At 35.2% G+C, this 20285-nt stretch overlaps 1 protein-coding gene across 2 annotated transcripts in view; it reads right to left on the minus strand.

The window, feature by feature from the left end:
• The window catches only part of DACH1 (dachshund family transcription factor 1), a 429942-nt gene that overhangs the window by 230715 nt on the left and 178942 nt on the right, over positions 1–20285 (minus strand). For both annotated transcript variants that reach the window (XM_042927656.1, XM_042927663.1), the window contains exon 2: positions 11900–12015. In XM_042927656.1, coding sequence (XP_042783590.1) covers positions 11900–12015 — 116 coding nt within the window. The remainder of the gene's footprint in view (positions 1–11899; positions 12016–20285) is intronic.

Below are 20285 nucleotides of genomic sequence, written 5' to 3' on the forward strand. Positions count from 1 at the left end.
TTGAAATAGCAACTTATAAAGATTTCATAGTCCTTTGGGATAGACAAAAAGTTTTACATTCCCTTTAATCTTTAAAAACTCAACACTGTTTCTTTAAGTCATATCCTTACATCCCAGGAAGCAGACTCAAATCATTAGAAAATACATATTTAGAAAAATAGTCTGTCCACATATCATTGCATTTCTTTTTTTTTTTTTTTTTTTAATTTTTTTTTTTCAACGTTTTTTATTTATTTTTGGGACAGAGAGAGACAGAGCATGAACGGGGGAGGGGCAGAGAGAGAGGGAGACACAGAATCGGAAACAGGCTCCAGGCTCCGAGCCATCAGCCCAGAGCCTGACGCGGGGCTCGAACTCACGGACCGCGAGATCGTGACCTGGTTGAAGTCGGACGCTTAACCGACTGCGCCACCCAGGCACCCCTCATTGCATTTCTTAAATGAAACCTGATGGTAATATGTTTGATAAAATGATAGTCCATCAAAGGACCAACATAGGAGGCATTTCAATAAATTAAATATGAATCATAAAATTCTACGTATCATGATAGTCAAAAAGCAATCATTGACATAGGAGGATTTTATCAGGAGAAAAGTATTTTATTTGAGCTAATTGGAAGATACAAATGCAATTTTTTTTAAAAACCTGAGGAAACGATTATAACCTAATGCCATAAATATGAGAGAGGGCCCATTATTCACAGAAGTGATATGCTCAGAGAGGCAAATAACTGGTATTCTATTTGGAACAAGGCATAAGTCCTGTTTTGAAAATCATCATAATAAAACTAAATATCTGATGACACCTTGCTCTATAAGACTTTGCAAAGCATTTTGTACTACATCAGTTTCTTCACAAAATCCTATCAAGTAGGAGATATGGCAGATCTTATGTTGGTTTATAGATGATAAAGTAAGTACTTCACAAGACAGCTTGATCTAGGAAAATAACCAGTAAACTGGAGTCAGAAAACTTGAACTGAAAACTAACTGTATCACATAAAAGTGAAACTTCAAACAAGCCTCTTAGCATTTTTTTTTCCCCTTTTAAAATGGTGTCTTAGATACCATTACCTACCGTCTGATAATTGAACAAATGAGGCCAGGTAGTATTAGTCAAGGTCACAGTGCTAGCAAGTGATGAGGAAGACAATGAAAGCCAGACTTTTCAGTTCTACCTTAGGATGACTCACCTCACAATACCATGTTGTTTGGAAAATACGTGTCCTTTAAAAAGAATCAAAACCTACTCATTGTATTCTAATATCAACAAAGGTAAAAGAATTCCATGGTGGTCTTCTATAGGAAAAGGGCTTATGGCAACTTCAGTTAAAATGTGAAATGGCACAAAGATCTTGAAAGAGTTTAGTCTACTGTATATATATATCCTCAGCCATATATCAACAAGTGATCATGATAAAAAGCTCTCACATTAATTATACTGACTACTTCCTTAATGAAGTGCAAAAGTGTTTGTGTAATCTGATTCAATTTATTGAATTAGGTTACAGTTTTATCATTTTGAAAACCAGCTTCATTGTTTACTTTATAGTATATGTCAATTCATTTCCAACAATTAAATAGCACAACATACAGCTGTAATCAATTCAAACCAATCTCCATTTTTAAGGTCTACTACCATTTGTAGCATGCATATTTCTGAAAGCAACATATGACAGTTTAAAAATATAACAGTGGCAATGACATTTCATATCCATATAGCTTATTATGCTCACAGATGAAAATTTATAAAAATAATTCATTGTCATTAAGTCCTGAAAAGTAAACACGTAATAACAAATTTTAATGTTAACTACATCTGTTAGGAATATCTATATAGTATATTTATATGAATTTGAATAATTCACCAAACTGAGACTTTCTATAGCTAAGCTATACATTTTTAAAGTTACCAATTTTTCCTTAAATCCAACGGAGTTGATAGAACCATAGAAAGTCAACAATAATCATCAATAATGCTTGGATCAGCCTGTACAATTACAATAATAACCTTTCTCTAGCTTCATCATTTTCAGAATGATGCTATAAATTGTATCATTTGGCATTCATGGCAATTGAATGAGAAAAATGATTTTGGTATCATAAAAACATTATTTTTATCAATGAAGGAATGAAGGATCAAAACATTTGACTGGCTTAATTATTACACATTGAAAAAGTGTGGTTGGAAGATTCCTATGATTTTTAATAACGGAATCCTCTCTTGGGGACTTTATATTTTCAATTAGAAAGCCAAATAAAAGTAATTCATGGTGAAGGTCAAAGTCTTTCATTTAAATCCGTTTAAGAGTTCAAGTCTTGGGGTGCCTAGGTGGCTCAGTCAGTTGAGCTTCTGACTTGGCTCAGGTCATGATCTAACTGTTCATGAGTTTGAGCCCCGCATGGTGCTGTTGTGACAGCTCGGAGCCTGGAGCCTGCTTCAGATTCTGTGTCTCCCTCTCTTTCTGCCCCTCCTCCTCTCTATCTCTCTCAAAAATAAATAAACATTAAAAAAATTTTTTAAAAGGGTTCATGTCTTTCTACTATCATTTGTGATGGTCTTCACTCATTAAAATAATATTTTGGGGGCACCTGGGCAGATTGGTCTGTTAAGGCTCCGTATTTCTGCTCAGGTCATGCTCTCAGGGTTCCTGAGTTTGAGCCCCATGTCAGGCTCTGAGCTGTTTCCCTCTCTAGCTGTTTCTCTCTCTCTCTCTCTCTCTCTCTCTCTCTCTCTCTATCTCTCTCTCTCTCAAAATAAATAAACTTAAAATAATAATATTTTTTCTACCCCTAGCTCCAAATCCTACCACAGCTATAAGTATTCTTCTATGGTACATTCAGGGATTGTTCATTTCCTCCTATGTATTATTTTTGCAACTATGTACCCCTTCGTGGAGGACGTGTGAAAGAAGGGCAAAGAGAATAAGCATTTAAAAATTTCTTTCAACTGAAAAAAAAAGTATTTGACAGCTTACCATAGTCATAGTTTTACCCACAAGGTAACTATTCCCAGGTAACAAAGAGTATGATAGCCTATAAATCTGAATCATTCATCTCAAAAGTATTTTTTTTAAGTTTTTGAAAGAATGAAAGAATGTAAGAATACAGACCCTGAAGGATGGATACCCTTTAAGTAGAAAGGCTCCATGTCAAGTTTGGAAGAATAATTAAAAGTAAAATGAAATGTCATCATCAAATTTTATAATTAGAAGGGAACAAAACAATCTTACTGATCTACCTCCCTCCAATGCAAAATTACCTTCAAAGTTCCCTAACAGTGATTACTAAGATAAGAAATAGATGGCTGATGGTCAGGGAGGGATATAATTTCTTTTTCAAGCTAACGCTCTTTTGTGTCATCAACAATATGGCCTAAAAAGAGATAATTAAATATAAAAAACTATGGCTAAGAACTCTTCATCCCTCTTTCTTCTTGAAGTCTTCTGTCGGTAGGGAAAGTTAAGGCTTTATGACTAATAGGTTTTACTCTTAGATAGTTCTCCATGTTAGCAAGGCTCTTTTTTTATGGAAGCCAATGTAGACCTCTCTATAATTACTGTCCATTAGTTATATTTCTGTCTTTAGAAGAGTACAGTGTGAGTCTACTCTATCATCCACTTTCAGACTCTCTGTAAGTCTTCATGAGACCAAACATCACCAACATGTAAATCCCTAGCATCTAGACTATTCTAATGCTCACCAGTTTGTCAGTGTTCTATTATCAATTGTGGTGCCATGACTGAACATATTATAGCTGTCATCTGGAATGTTGAGCAAAGTAGTATTGTTTCCTTCTATCTGGACTTTATATTCCTATCCACTTAAGTTTAGGTTTACGTTAGTGTTTTTAGAAGTTTTATCACAATGTTGGCTTATATGATTACATAACCAAATAAAACCCATAGGTTTTATCATGCAGAATGTTTTCAGATCAAATCATAAGTTCATTCATGACCAGGGACATAAATGTTTTAAGAGACTGAATGCAAGGCTTTATTAATATTTCTGTCATTCTGACATCTTTCAAGTTGTCTTGAAAACTTTGGTCCTGTCAACACTTTCAATGATCATTCCACTTCTTTATAAAGAAGAACTGAAGTTGTAAGACTTAACCCCAAATGAATGGAGAAAATATCTTAAAAGTCCAGCATGATATGGTTGAACTCTTTACAACAAACCAAGAGCATATCATTAAGGGAAAGAGTTGAAGCTTTGAAGGTAACTTCAGAGGGGACAGTCTATCTAGGACAGAGAAGGAGACTACACAAACAATTGTTATCTTGCTTTCCATGACATTTTTCTACAACATTTCTAGGACTATTCAAAATATATTGGTTGTTTTTTTCTGAGTCAACAATATTTGTATTTCTAACTTCTCTTAGGGAGGGAAATGGGATAGTAATAGCACCTCTTACTGGTCAAGAAATTGAAGGGAGCAAGAAGAGACAACATGTGTCATATCTTATAACCAAGGGATTAGAACCCTGTCTGAGCATCTCATGATAAATGGATAATCCACAAAGCTGTAGCTAATCCACATACCATCCACCATCATAATCAAAAGTTGACTCAAAACCTGGTTTGCTTTTCTTAACGTAAATAAACTTCCCTTTTGTCAAAGAAAGCAACATATTACTAAAAAGGAAGCGAATAATACCTTGCAATTAGTCAATTAAGGATATTAGCAACTTCATTATTTCAAATCTACTGAGAGAGAAGTGTAAGTAGATCCTAACGTATACTGTGGCCTAGTATAGTCATGCCAGATTATAGCACTCAATAGAAACTCAGACCAGAGAAACAAATTAGGGAAGAAAGGACTGTAATTTTCTTCTAAATTAAGTAGAAGAGAGCCTGTCCAAAAGTCTAGCAATATGTGGTTATTTAATTAAATCTAAAAATAACAGATCTTTGCTCTAAAAGCTTAGAAAAAAATACATTTATGAATTTCTATTATGCAAGTAATAGACCCAGGGCATATTGTGATTTGACTGAAATGCTTCATTCTAATGCACATTACATATTTAATAATGTAAAAATATTTATTATGTAGTTCCTCATACCAAAACTGTATGTACATTTAGTTAAATTATGAGCTATATTTTATTCATGTATGTATTAAATTAGTTCTATATCAAGACACTGTGGGCACAATGAGGATTCCAACCCTTAAGAAGAGTATAATATAGTATATAATATGCAGGAACTTCAAAGACTAATGTGTTCTATGTTGCCATTTTATTCCTATAAATATTGCTTCTCTACAGTATCAATCTGGAGATAGAAATTTCATCAATTGTCGATATAATTAAATGTAGCCATCACAACCTATACACAAACTAATAATGGTCCTCCATATAATTAATACACCTCCTTTAGGCTCTACACTGAGTCTTTAATCTGGAGTCCAAACACACTTAATAGGATTTTTAAGCTATTTTCAGTGTTTAAATTTGTACCTTGGAAGCATAATAATTCCTCTCAGAAATCCTTTACTAAACATATATTAGCCATATTCACTGAACAAATATTTATTTTAAATATCAGCTCTGTGGCAAGCAATATTCTACATACTGGGATACCACAGTGAACAAAAAAGAATCACAAAAGTCTCCCAAACACTATTTTTATGCATGTCTACCACACCACGCTGGGGTCCCTCACAGTACCTTGCCTGGTCACTTGCAGGATGTGGTAAACTAATATGACCCCCAAATGATGCCCACTTTATATGGAAAAAGATACTTTGCTGATATGATTATGTTAAGGATCTGGAGATGAGATTTTCCTGGATTATCTAATGGGCTCTAAATACAAGTATCCTTACAAGGTGGGCAGAAGGAAATTTGATTCAGGTGTGCACCCGCACCCACATACACATACACATACACATAAACGCACACAGGAAAAGGCAGGAATTAGAGTGAGGGAACTACAGACCAAGAAGAAACTCTGGCAATTACTAGAAGCTCAGTGTCAAGGAACAAAGGCTCCCTAAGAGCCACCAGCAACTGTGTTGTCCACGTGAAACCTTGGTTTGGCCCAAAATATCAATTTTTGACTTCTCCAAAACTATGAGAAAATAAATTATCATTTGTCTAAGTCACCAAATATATGATAATTTGTTACAGCAGCCACAGGAAACGAATACGGGATCCAGTAAAAGTTTTAAAACTAAATAAGTTACGTGATGAAGGCTACTGTTTAGGCTGGCCTTTCCTAAAGGGAGAAAAAAGGTATTTTATTTTTCTTTTCAAGAAAAATGTAAAAGGAACGTGTATTAAATACTGATAAGTTAAATGCACTACTCTCAAATGTCTAGTAATTAAACTTCACAAATGTTCCCCACATATAAATGTATGAAAATACATATATATACATACTACATAACATTAATGGTTTAAATAGTTTATATTATCTGTACTTTTTGAGTAAAGCATTGAGAACACTGTTATGTTTCATTTATTAAGGAAGACAATCAATCCATTTGTGGCTGTTTTACTTGTGCATTTTTCTGTTATCCTTACTTGTGAGTCTTCCCAGGGAATACAATGCATTTGTTATAATATACTCCTCAACATGCAAGGCACATTTCCACACTATGAATTTTCTCCTCAGAAGTTGAAATGCTTAATGCATTTAAAATATTATAAATGCTGATATTGCAAAAAAGAGGTAGTTCAAAGGTTGCTGCTGGTTAGTAGCGTTTAGCAAGAAAAACAAAAATATGTAAACTTTGAAAATACTCCTCTGAATGCTTTCCTATAATCTTTTTGTTTTTTAAAAAGGAATGTTTCCATGGGATTAAGTCTGGATTAACATTGTCCTGGTCTAGTATCTTTTCCACAAAGATAAAATTGTGCTTAGAAGTTCTTACTTTTTAAGCATAGTGCATGTGTGTGTACGATAGCTTTCTGTATCTTGAATGCATATTGGGTATGTGCCTAGAAGGTCACAATGAGAGAAAAAAATATGGCCAAGAAGCAAAACTATAAATCACCCATTCAATTTGAGAATATTAAAAAAAAATTAAGTCAAATACAAATACTCACTAAGTTACTTCTTAATACTTATATAAAATTATACTCCAAAACTAGTTTGCATTCTGCCCTAAAGATAAAATCAGGAAGATGGCCAAATATGCTAGCCAAATTGCACTCCTGGCACAGGAGGGGAGTATTTAGCATTCTTAAATAATTTTCTCCTTCATTGTAAAATACACACAATTCTATAAAAAGTATGAATGTTATTGGAACTCTGTTGCTAGGATGAATTTATTCCAAACTGGTATTTGTTATCAAAAATGATTTATGACATGTACTCAGTCCAAATAAATGTAGAGAGCACTACAGGAGGCACTGCGTTGTAAGACTCTACAAAGAGCCTTCTTTCTTTCATTAACTTCCACTTCTGGTTGCTATGGCATCCAGTGACAACCATAAATTTTGGAAATTATCACCATCTGCCCACGCCCCCTTCTAAGGTTACATAGAAGCCCACTCAAGCAACCAAAATAACAAATAAAAACTTGATAAGCAATCTCAAAGTTTTTCTTTTAATTATAGATACCTAAGTATATAATATTAGGGCTGGGAAAAGCCCTTTTTTTTTTTTTTAAACATAAAAATAGCCATTTTTTCCCTGAGAAAACAGATGTCTCCAGGAAAGATTATTATTTAATTCCAGTGTTCAATTGTTGAAAAGGAAACATGAGGGAATGATTAGGAGCAAATTGATAGATTTTAGAAATTTGTCAAAATTAATAATTTTTCTTTTTCACAAGACCAATTTTGGCAACTTCAAAGGTAAATTTGCATTGTTTATACTTTTCAAATGGTAATACTGGTAGTCCAAAATTACAGATCATGTTCACAGGTAGGTTACAATTTAAATCTTAGAAAGGATTTGAGATTTGGGGGTCAGGGGTTGTTTTTTCTCTCTTTGTTTTGTTGAGGATTAAATGCTCATTTGTTTTATTAGTTTTAGAAACATGATTTCCAAGTCTTTGAAAGATACTGATATAACTATAGATTCTTGGAAATAAATATTAAAGATTCCAACTTCAGCTCAAGTTATGAACAGTTCGTGAGTTGCAGCCCCACATTGGGCTCTGTACTGACAGCTTAGAGCCTGGAGCCTGCTTCAAATTCTGTGTCTCCTCTTTTGCCCCTCCACTGCTCACTCTCTCTCTCTCTCTCAAAAATAAACATTAAAAAAAAGAAAAATTCCAAACCTACAGGTTAAAAACATAGTAGAAACATCATCAAACTAGTTTGCTTAATATCAACAATATTTATATATAACTTCTTCATAAATTAAAATAATAACTAACATACTTCACCTTCCCCATCTTAGGAAGAAAAAATAATGTTTTATTTTTTAAAGAAGCTCACAAATATGAAAAATAAAGTAGCAAATATAAGTAAAGTCATAGGACATAAGAGTCTATATATTCATATTACATCATATTCCCTGAATACACTAAGTTTTCCCTGGGAGGGAAGTGTTACATTCTTTAGAGAATTATAAGATTTCTTCAAGACCATTAGATTTCCAGTTAAAGTTAACGTTTAAGGATAGTAAATAATCCAAAGAATGGAGATATTAGCCTGTGTTCCCTAAAATCTAAATTTCTCCATCTAAAAAAGTTTATGCAAAAAAGACCAATTATATTGAATATATCAAGATAATTCATGTGCAAGAGTCAAACTCCTGGCAGGTACAAATCTTTGGACAATCTCTAAAAAAACAAACAAAAACAAAAACAAAAAAAAGTGAAATATTCATATGTGGAATTTAAAAAACAAAACAGACGAACATAGGGGAAAGTAAATAAAAAAGAGAGGAAGGCAAACCTTTAGAGACTCTTCACTAGAGAGAAAAAACAGGGTTGATGGAGGGAGGTGGGTGAGAGATCGGCTAAATGGGTGATGGGTATTAAGGAGGGCACCTTTTGTAATGAGCACTGGGTGTTATATGTAAGTGATGAATCACTAAGTTCTACTCCTGAAACTAATATTACACTATATGTTAAGTAACTAAAAGTTAAATAAAAACTTGAAATAAGCAAAACAAAAAAACAAAAAAAAGAAAATAAGTGAAATAGGTAATAATGAACTTATGCTCTCTTACATTCACTGGGCTCTATAATTTAAGACCTACTTTTCCATCCATTTTACTCTCCTGATGAGTCTCTATTTCCTTATCCATCTCTAGAATATGACTTTTTAAGGTCTTTTTCAATATAATTCTTAATAAGCTTGAAAGAAATTCTGGTTTGGGGGTTCACAATATACTAGGAAGAACAAAAGTAAAGAAACAAAGGGAAGAAAAAAAACAAAAATGATGTCTCAGAAGAACAGCACAGCAACTGAAATATAAGAAATTGATCCTACTTCAAAAATGAATGTCTACTTATGTGGATCCTGAGAAACTTAACAGAAGACCATGGGGGAAGGGAAAGAAAAAAAAAAAGTTAGAGAGGGAGGGAGCCAAACCATAAGAGACTCTTAAAAACTGAGAACAATCTGAGGGTTGATGGGGGTGGGAGGGAGGGGAGGGTGGGTGATGGGCATTGAGGAGGGCACCTGTTGGGATGAGCACTGGGGGTTGTATGGAAACCAATTTGACAATAAATTTCATATTAAAAAAAAAATGAATGTCTATAATAATGAGTCAAGTTTAAATTATCTTGAGTGTCTCTGTTCCACCAAGCCACAGAAGTATGTAATATATTTCAGAAAGGGGTCTATCGAGAATAACTTAATATGTTGATTTTGAGTTTTGGTATATGACCATAAGTTATTTAGAAATTTTACTTACCCCAAAGTTACTTAATGTTGTTAACTAAGTAAGGTGTTGCTATTCTTAGATTCTGCTAAAATCATCTTATTTCATCAATGCTTTGGTAATGAACTATTTATCGTCTTCTCCGCAAAAGATTAAATATTGGCAGACAATTTGGAACCAAATCTTCCCTACCTTAGTATGAATACAATCTAGAATACCTTTCATCCGTAAGATAACTGCAACACAAACTTTTCAAATACAGAATAATGATTATTAAAATGATTTTTTTAACTCTCCCTAACACAGTTCTTTGAGAAGTTAATTAAGTCAACAATTCTTAGGTCTTTCTTCTAGCACCCCTGTGTCTTTCAACCATAAAACATGAACAGTTAATATTTTAGTTATATCTAGCCTATGTGGTACAAAAAAAAAAATCGCCCATTTTTTTTATTCCGGAAATTTATCTAGTTAAATAAAAACAGCTAAACTTAAGTGCCTATTTCTTTTCTAAATCTCAAATTTGGAATTAGAATTTCAGCCAGTAGGATTCAATTACTAGAAACATGACTAATTAAACAAATGGAAATGATGATACTATTTCTGTAATTGGGTCATTTTCAGCTATTGATTTCATTTTTCTATGTCTCAATTTTTCATCTGCAAAATTAGCATAAAAATACAACTCTCCCTGGCACTTTAGATAATTTATTGTTAAGTATATACTGTGGTACCTTCCTGGAAAAGAGTTAAATATAAAAAGAATGAACAAATAGCTTTACATTCAACTCAACAGATGTTTTTGATAAAAGTCCACAAAGGTGAAGGAATTATTCAGATATTGTGACAAAAATAAAAGTGAATTAAAACAGTCATGCTTTTAAATAGCTTTCAATCAAATATGAAATATGAAATCAGATTATCCATGGTGGTATCACAGCACAGAGAAAGAGAAATGTTACAAAATAAAAATAAAACACTGATATGGGAATTCAGAGAAAAAAATAAAGACTTTCCTTATCTTGCCAGATTATGCTTCCTGTATCAGTTGTGTTACATGGCAACTGTGTTTATACGTAAATCTCCTTAATAAACTCCTTTGATGGTAAGAATTAATAACAAATAAAATCATCATCAGGGCACCTACGTGGCTCAGTCAGCTAAGTGTCCGGCTCTTGGTTTTGGCTCAGGTCATGATCTCACGGGTTGTGTGATTGAGCCCTGCATCTGAGCTGACTGACAAGGCAGAGATTGCTTTGAATTCTCTCTCTATGCGCCTCCCCACGTTCATGCATGCACTTTCACTTTCTCTCTCTCTCTCTCTCAAAATAAATAAATAAACTTAAAAAAAATAAAAATGAATGAAATCATCATCATTATAATTATAATTTGCTCATGGATCTGGATGAAACATGGAAAGTGGGCAAACATATGTAAGTAAATAAAAGAATCAATGAACACATCCAGGTGGTAGAAATCAAATGAGTTATTTTTATATTTAGCGCATCATTGAGATTGTTTATGGCATGGAACTTATGCAGTCAAGACAATTCTTTTTCTTGCACTTTTTCAAAATTCTAGTAATAAACATCTTTCAGATGTTTCTAATGGAAATGTATTCACACTGTAGTTTGAAAAAATAGGAGATATTTTATTGACATAGTTACTGTCTTGTTTGGATGCATTTCAATCTATTTCTGAGCTCTTATGAATGAAATAAATAAATTTAGAATCCAGAGACCTAGATACAAATAACCACTAACAGTTTTGAGCAAATTGACCTTGGGAAAGTCACTTGATTCTCTCCTAGCTTCCATTACTTACCAGGAAAATAGAGATTATCACTTGTTGTTTGATATTAGTGAGCAGATGAATTACAATAACTCCTAGCACAGTGCTCAACTTAGCTTCCTTCATTTTATTTTAAATAAATAAATGATGACAACCACAATGCAATTTCTCGATAAATTCTCACTGGTAACATTATGTTAGTGTGCACAAAACACAACTGATGGTTATAAGCACCTATGTAAACATAGATATACATATATAAAAAACTATGGTATTGGCTGATTTTCAACATTTTTGGCATAAATGAGCAGCATTCTTACCTGTTGGTGGGATTATCCCAGGAGACATGAGGCCAGGGACAGAATGTGGCATGATATGAGAGTTCTCTGGGGAGGTGACACTTTGAGTCCTCTTAGGAGGCCTTCCAGGTCTAGAACTGAAACAAATAAACAAAAAATTTTTACAATTAAGCTGTTGTCTTACACATCATTTCAAAGTTGTTTCAAGTGGTAACATGGACTGTAAATAAATTTGTTTCAAGGACGGTTGCTTTTGCAGTTAGATGTAATAGACTTCCATCACTAATTAGATTACATGCTGAATTCATTTTCCTCATTGAAGATCAGCCACTCTTGATGCATAATTCATAGCCTGCACCTCGTTACCTGCTTCTTCATATTAATATCTATACACAGTTTGAATTGCCTCGTTTGCATATGCTAAAGTTCTGCATGCAGCCTTCAGCACGAAAATTATGCACTAACTTGTAATAATTATTACAGTCAGCCTGCTATTGATTTATGAGACTTTTAAAAACCAAATATGTGTAGTACTTGTAATGAATGATATTTTAAGGTTCTTCAGGAAATTAAAAGGCAATGGCTGCCTAAGGAAATGTTCTGCTTGTTTGATTTAATACTACAGTTAGCTGGGAGGTGGAATGAAAGAGTGATTCAGACCTATAGCACATTTTTCGATGATATGTTTTATTACTTCGCACTGCTAGCCTGATATCTAGATGATAAATGACAATACATATCTAATGTGTGAAAAGGTCTTGCAATTTCTTTATTTTTTGTCATTTAAAAGATAAGTCAAGTTATCATTTAACCCTATTCTATTTAAATGAACAGCCCCACTAGGTTGCTTTACTTTTAATACGCTAAAACAAATTGGAAAGGCTTAGAATTATTTGCAGGACATTGTTGAGAAACTGCCAGTATAGCATCTTATCCCTGCCTTCAGGATAAATAAAAATACTTTGTGTTTGTGTTTTAGTGGTACTTGTCCTTTACATGCTTATTGCATGAGATTAACTTTTAAAATTACAAAAGCAGAAGGTGAAAAGGAGACAAGGATTTGCCATTTTTGCATGCGAATAACATGAAGAATATAATATTAGCAATTCTTGAAACAAACACACTTAGCATTATGTTTCTCCTTCCTGCCTCTGTATCATGAATGTGCTTTTATGAAAAATGCTTTTCCATCGTCTGGTCAATATGTGCTAACATCTCAGAACCTCCAGACAGATCCTTCATAAGTTAGCATTTCCATGTTAGCCTCCACTGAGATCTTTTTTCTCATCACAAGATTCAAAGATTTTACCTTTATTATTTAGTGTAAATAATATATGTGATCATTGATCAAATAATTATTAAGCACTTGCTGTTTTCAAGTGGAGATTAATTTGGGGGAATGGGTTCTTTAGTCTGTGGGAGTTTACACTCTTGCTAAGGGGGACAATCGGGTGCATGAATAACTATGGTGCACACCAGAATGTGCTAAGTGTCATAAGAAAGTTGCAATCTGAATACTAATTAGAGGTTAGGCTGAATGATGATACTTCTGTGCTTAGGGAAAGGAGTTAAGATTCCATGGCAGTAGAAGCATTAGAGAATTCCAAAGGATGAGTTAGGCATGGAGAGGAAAAGAATGGAAGAAACATGCACTCCAGTGAGAAGATGAGAGAGAAATGGACACATAACAACGTATGAATGTGCAGGATTGTTTCTAGTCAGCCAAAACAGCTCAAGTAAGATGAGGAGCAAAGATGGAAAATGCTAGATTTACTGCCTGGGGCCAGATCCTGAAAGGCTTGGAACCAAAGCAAGGAGATAGATTGTGAGTTTGTTCTGCTATTCTATAAGGAAACTCTCCCTTGTGTGGTTCTAAGTATCTGTTTGGCTACTTCTTCTTCATTATTATTCTTCATCTTCAGCTGTTTCTTTAACTCTTATTATTTGCCTAGGGTTAATCAACAGCCCTCTGATAGTCTCCATTCTTCCTGAGCAATCCTTCTATTGACATCCCTGAGATGATAAGGAACCATGGCTAAATATATATCCACAGCTTAGGTCTTCCTCCTGGGATTCAGGCAGATTAATGCCTGTCTACTGGAAATCTCTGCTTAGATGTTCTTTAATAATCTAAGACTCAGCTTGTCCGAATCTGAACTCAGCATCTTCCCCATTAAAACCTATTTCTCTTTCCCTAGTTCAGCAAAATGGCACCTAACGGATGAAGCCAAAAATCCAAGATCAGCTGTGTCTTTTCCTCCCCTTGTACACTCAAATATCATCTCAGTGAAGATCCAGTCTCCTTTCTGCATCCTCACTCTAACCTTCCAGGTCAATCCTTCATTTCTTATTTGATCTACTATTACAGCCTTCTGAACGCTTCCAAGATCTACCTCCAACTTTGTTTCACTGTAAAGTCTAGAGTCTAAAGTCAAGATAACTCTCCATACTGATCTCAGAAGGATTTTTATAAAATGCAAATTTGATCACATTTTCCATTGCTTACAGATACCAGTAGTTCCCTATAAGATTCACACTCCTTATCATGGCACCAAAGCCTTCCGATGCTAGGTCCCTGCCTACTTTTCCAATCTCACCATTTTATTCTTACATTTGCGGCCCTCCTGAAAGAAGACTGTCACAGTCGCTTTGGTCTCCTATCACACTAGAATTATAGATGCCTTTTCTATACCAACTCTTCCTCAACCCCATTTCACCTGGCTAAACTTGGCTAAATGTTAATCATCCTTCTTACTAATCATTTTTTAAATATTTTTAATGTTTATTTATTTTTGAGAGGGGGTGACAGAGAATCTGAAGTGGGCTCCACACTCTCAGCACAGAGCCCAATAAGGCCTCGAACTCATGAACCATGAGATCATGATGTGAATAGGACGCTCAAACAACTGATTCACCCCAGGCACCCTTACTAACCTCTTCTAATCAGTATGTGCTTTCTACGCACTATGACAGCCCATGGTGAAAACTCTATTATAGCTCTTTCTGCACTGATCATAGTATCTGCTCATTTGTTTCACTGTCTGGACTACATGGCAGAAAGTGTATAAAATACATAGGCACCTGAGTGACACAAGTCGCTTAAGCATCCAATTCTTGATTTCGACTCAGGTCATGATCTCAACATTGTAAGATTGAGCCCTGTGTCAGGCTTCATGCTGAGCATGGAGACTGCTTCAGATTCTCTCTCTCTCTGCCTCTGCCCCTGTGCCCTGCAGTGTGTGTGTGGGGGGGGGGGGGTGGTGGGAATGGGACAGGAAGTGTATAAAATATATCTTTGTGGGGGCACTTGGGTGGCTGAGTCAGTTAAGCATCTGACTTCAGCTCAGGTCATGATCTCACGGTTCATGAGTTTGAGCCCCATGTTGGACGCTGCACTGACAGCTTGGAGCCTGGAGCCTGCTTTGGATTTTGTGTCTCCTCTCTCTGCCCATCCCCTGCTTGTGTTCTCTCTCTCTCTCTCTCTCTCTCTCTCTCTCTCTCTCTCTCTGTCTCTCTCTCTCTCTGTCTCGCAAAAATAAATAAACATTAAAAAAATAAAAACTAAAAAAATATCTTTGTGTCCTTAGAACTTAACTCACTGCCTGGATTACTATATATGTTTATTTTCTTTCATTCCCCCCCCCACACTGTGTATATTTAAATACATTTTAACCCAATTTAGGAAGTCCTTTCCCCAAAATTCCTCAAGTATCCTACTTCATCCATTCCAGTGGTCTCAAGGTTTCCAAGAAATGAAAAGTAAGGCACAAAATAATTTGGAATCTAAGTCTAAGGATAACCTAACTATACATCAGAAGTCCAGAGAAAGAGCACAGAGATATCGAAAGATTTCAAGCAAGATGCCATGAAGAAAGTGGGAAAGGAAAAAGAAACTAACATTCAAAGTTTTAGCCCTTTAATTTGTTTTGCTTTCAAAGAAAATGCAACTGTTTAAGAGTACTTTATTATTCAGGCCACAGGAGCTGTCCTCACTGCCCTCACTCTGGAAGTAGAAGTCAGGCTACTAAGTAGGAACACTTTAGTTCGTGCTGTGATTAGAATAGACCCAGTGGGCTCCTTTCACCCCAGATATCTCCTGCCCAATCTATCACCCTGGCCTCCAATTCCACCAATAGAGATTTACTGCTTTCAGTCTTGAAGGTTTAAGATCTTTTAAAGCCTCCCATTAAAATGCAAATACCCCTGGTGGTGATAACACCCTAAAGCCATCAACTAACACCCTACTGAGGATTAGTTTACAATTAGAAGAAAACACAGTTTTGAGATATTTACACAAAGAATGGAAGGGACTAGAAGGAAAAATTTGGAAGAATAGTCAAGTCACTTATCCTTCTGCCTAAGATAAGACCACTAGAACCTATCCTTGGACTTATACACAACTTCCTGGCAGAGGGGAAGTTAGAAGGTTGATTTATTGACAAGACTTTCTTCCATCCCTTTAAGACCTACAGTTCTGTTGAGTCCCCTTATTGATGGGCTTGGCATTTTACCTTTACTGCAGTCTTAGTCACTAACTGCCAAAGGTTTGTCCCTAGGGAAGACAACCTAATTGTAAAATACTTGAATATTTAAATTACTTTCAACAGAGCTTTAGGGAAATTCCAAGAGAGTAGTACTGTGGCCTTCTGGCCACACTGGTATTGTCTTGATAACTCTATCTTTAAAGACTGGCTCTACCAATTTTTTAGAAGGTGTGGCCCTGATCAAGCCACAAGTTAGTATTAACTGCTCAAAACATCTGATTAAATCATGATTTTTTTTTAAGTGGAACTGTTTACTTTGTAAGAAATAAGTTATTCTTGGAAAGAAAAATAAAAACTTAACTGAAAAGAGGAAGTGAAATAATTAGCAAAAGCATTTCCTTTTGGAATGATCAATGGCCTCAGTAGTAGCCACCTTTAAGCCTCCTTATCTATAACAGTAACCCAGCTCTACCCCCAGAGGATTAGAACAGCTGAACTTTCCTAGTTCTAATCAAAGCAGAAGACCTCACTTAAATAAATTATTACCCTTAACAGCTTGAATGAAATCAAATTTATGACTTTGGTAATTGTTTTTGCCAGCTTTACATATGAGCCATAGTGTAGCCTTTAGTATTTGCAACAGTCTGCATTAAAAGAGGAGTGCGATGGCTTAGAGGTGTCCAAATCCACACTTAATATCTCACTTATTTAGGAATCCACCCAGGCACGCTCTTTCCTGCAGTTCTGAATAAAAAAGCTTCCTTTTCCAGACAGATTACTGAGTTGATGTCTCTCCTTAGTTTATACCATTAAGTCAGTCTCATGCTAATTTCTATTTCCCTCCCACAACTGTATAATGTTTATCAACTTTTCCTAGTCCCTTATGGTACGGTATTCAGGGTGAAGTCAAAATCCAACTTAACAAAAGCAAAACAAAACAAAACAAAACAAAAGTAATCTGAATTAATAAGAAGCTAGGTGCATCCAAAGAGTGGTGACATTTAAAATGTTAGAGGGTACATCACAGATTTTTTCAATCCCCAGTCTTCTCCATAGACATCATCTTCTGCTAATCTTTTCAGTAGTTTTTGGGAAATTAAGTTCAATTTTCTTCCTGAGAGTTGGAGCAGAGAAACATGTAAAATCCAGAAAGAGATTGTGACAGTTATGATTTGGGAAATGCAAAAGTAGCTATGTAACAGAAATTTTGTTTCCAAATCCTACCTGCTTAAAGAAGGGTTCCATTTAAACATTCAATTCATTCACCCATATCTGAGAGAAGGGAGATACTGAACAGCAAGCTAGACACAGGGTTGCAAGAATAAAGATTTACTCCCTTCTCTAAGGAGGAAAACAAAACTAAATAATCTGTGAAATAATAGAGCAGAAGAAAAATACATGGCAGCAAGTGAGCACTGATTTTAGTCTTGGGCTATAAGGGAGCATTTAGGGGGTGAAAGCAGCTTGCTCTATGAATCTACAAGAGTTCATTTGCCTCCTCCAGTCTATTTGCCCCAGGAAAACTCCAAATGTGTTTTTATTTTGCATAATTTTTTCTAGTAAACTACTTCTACAAAGCCAAGTCAAAATATAGGAGAAATATGACCAAATACATAGTCAAATTTAACACGCAGAAGGATACACACACACACACACACACACACACACACACATTCTTATTTCTTTCTACTTGGAAAGGTACAATTTCCTTAATGATTTGTGTATCCACTTGAACATTTTGAAGTCATGGAGAGGGATATTTATGAAGAGATTATGGGAAGATGCTTATGTTCTAAGTAAAGTGAAAAAGCAAAATAAAACCTGCAGATATGGACATAACAGAGCACAAGGCAGATAGCAAAATTAAGTAAAACAGGCAACGAATACACATAGAAAAAAAGACTGAAAGGAAACAGACTAAAATATTAGAAGGGGTAATCATTGGATGGAGAAATACATATTTTTTCTATATCTGAATATTTTAGATTATCTCTCAAAAGCATATCTTAATTTAAAATATAAAAACAAACTTAACATTAATTTGTTTAACACTTTAAAGAATTTTTTAATGTTTACGTATTTTTGAGACAGAGAGGGAGAGAGAGACAGAGCATGGGCGGAGGAGGGTGGTCACAGAGAAAGGAAGACACAGAATCTGAAGCAGGTTCCAGGCTCTGAGCTGTCAGCACAGGACCCGATGTGGCGCTTGAACTCATGAACTGAGAGATCCATGACCTGAGCCAAAGTCGTGTATTTAACTGACTGAGACACCCAGGTGCCCCAAATTGTTTAACACTTTAATGACTGACCATATTTTTTTAGATAATTCATTGTGGACAAACGCTGATCCTGGCTAAACATGATCAGTGCCTTAGATTAACTTCTATATATTGTAGGAACTAGATCGAATTTATCCTTTTAATCTTTATTCTATACTTCAGTTTTAAAATACCTAATAAAAAGTAATTAGATGTAAAATATTACCCTTCTGAGAACTATAAAATTAATCTAAAATACGAAAAGTACAAATAATCATTGATATCGTCCAGATTAAATCAACCTCATAAAATAGATCTACATAAAAAATCGACATAATAGATCGACATAAAAAAATACAAAGGACCTCTTAAGATTAATGCATGTATATATTTCACTAAAAGAAGTAGCTGACTTATAATCTTCAGTTTGTATGTGGGTACATTTTCCCTTAGAAAGATCTTGTTAACTTGCTAGTTGAATTTTTTCAACTATCTGAAAGATAAAAATATAAATAATCCAGAAAGAGTATGATTATCATATTTTCCCTTTGCAAGGAGTTTTTTTTTTCTTTTGATATTAAAACTTTGAGGAATACATTACTTTTTTTTTTTTTTTTTTTTTTTTTTGCAATGATGACAAATGTGAGCACTTTCTCAATCTCCTATGTCTCATTTGTGTGGACTTTCTGTGTTCTCTGTATAGCTGTGTGTCCTAGCCATGTGTATTTCTCAGTACGAATAGATTACAAACTGACTCATAAAAGAGATGACTTTCCACAGTCAACAAAACGCTGACTTCCGTGGGGCAAGCACTTAAAATATCACCAGCTGACACTTGGAGAGCACCCTCAGATTACTGCTTATGAGCACAAAGCTCCCAAAAGTGCCTCAACTCTTTATAGGGCAGGAGTTATAGACTGAATTGTGTTCCCCCCCCAAATGCGTATGTCGAGGCCCCAACCCCAATGTGATGGTATTTAAAGACAGGGCCTCTGAGAGGTAATTAGGCGTAGATGAAGACATATCAGTGAGGACCTCATGAGGAGATCAGTGCCCTTACAATTAGAGACACCAGAAAGCTTGTTCGCTCTCTCAGCTGTGTGAGGACACAGTGAGAAGTCCATTTACAACGGAAGAGAGCCATCACCAAAAACTGACTAGGCTGGTACTCTCCTCTTAGACTTCCAGCCTCCACTACTATGAGAAAATGATTTTCTGTTGTTCACGTCACCCGGTCTGTGGCACTTTGTTATGGCAGCCTGAGCAAGACTAGGACAACAGGAAATTCTGTATGTAACTGAACAAATATATATACAAACACAAAATAAAACTTCCTTTTAAAAAGAATTAAAAATAAGTTTTTTTAGTGTCTCTGTACTTTTGAGAGAGAGCACGTGAGCAGGGAAGGGGCAGAAAGAGAGAGGGAGATACAGAATTTGAGGCAGATTCCGAGCTGTCAGCACAGAGTCCAACTTGGGGCTCAAACTCATAAACGGTGAGATCATAATCTGAACTGAAGTTGGATGCTTAACGGACTGAGCCACCCAGGAAGCCCTGGAGAATAATTTTTTTAAAAAAAGATCTGTGCTTGGGGTGCCAGGGTCCTCAGTTGGTTAAGCATCCAACTACAGTCAGGTCATGATCTCGCGGCTCATGAATTTAAGC

The sequence above is a fragment of the Panthera leo genome, chromosome A1 (assembly GCF_018350215.1).
Source record: "Panthera leo isolate Ple1 chromosome A1, P.leo_Ple1_pat1.1, whole genome shotgun sequence".
Classification (NCBI taxonomy): domain Eukaryota; kingdom Metazoa; phylum Chordata; class Mammalia; order Carnivora; family Felidae; genus Panthera; species Panthera leo.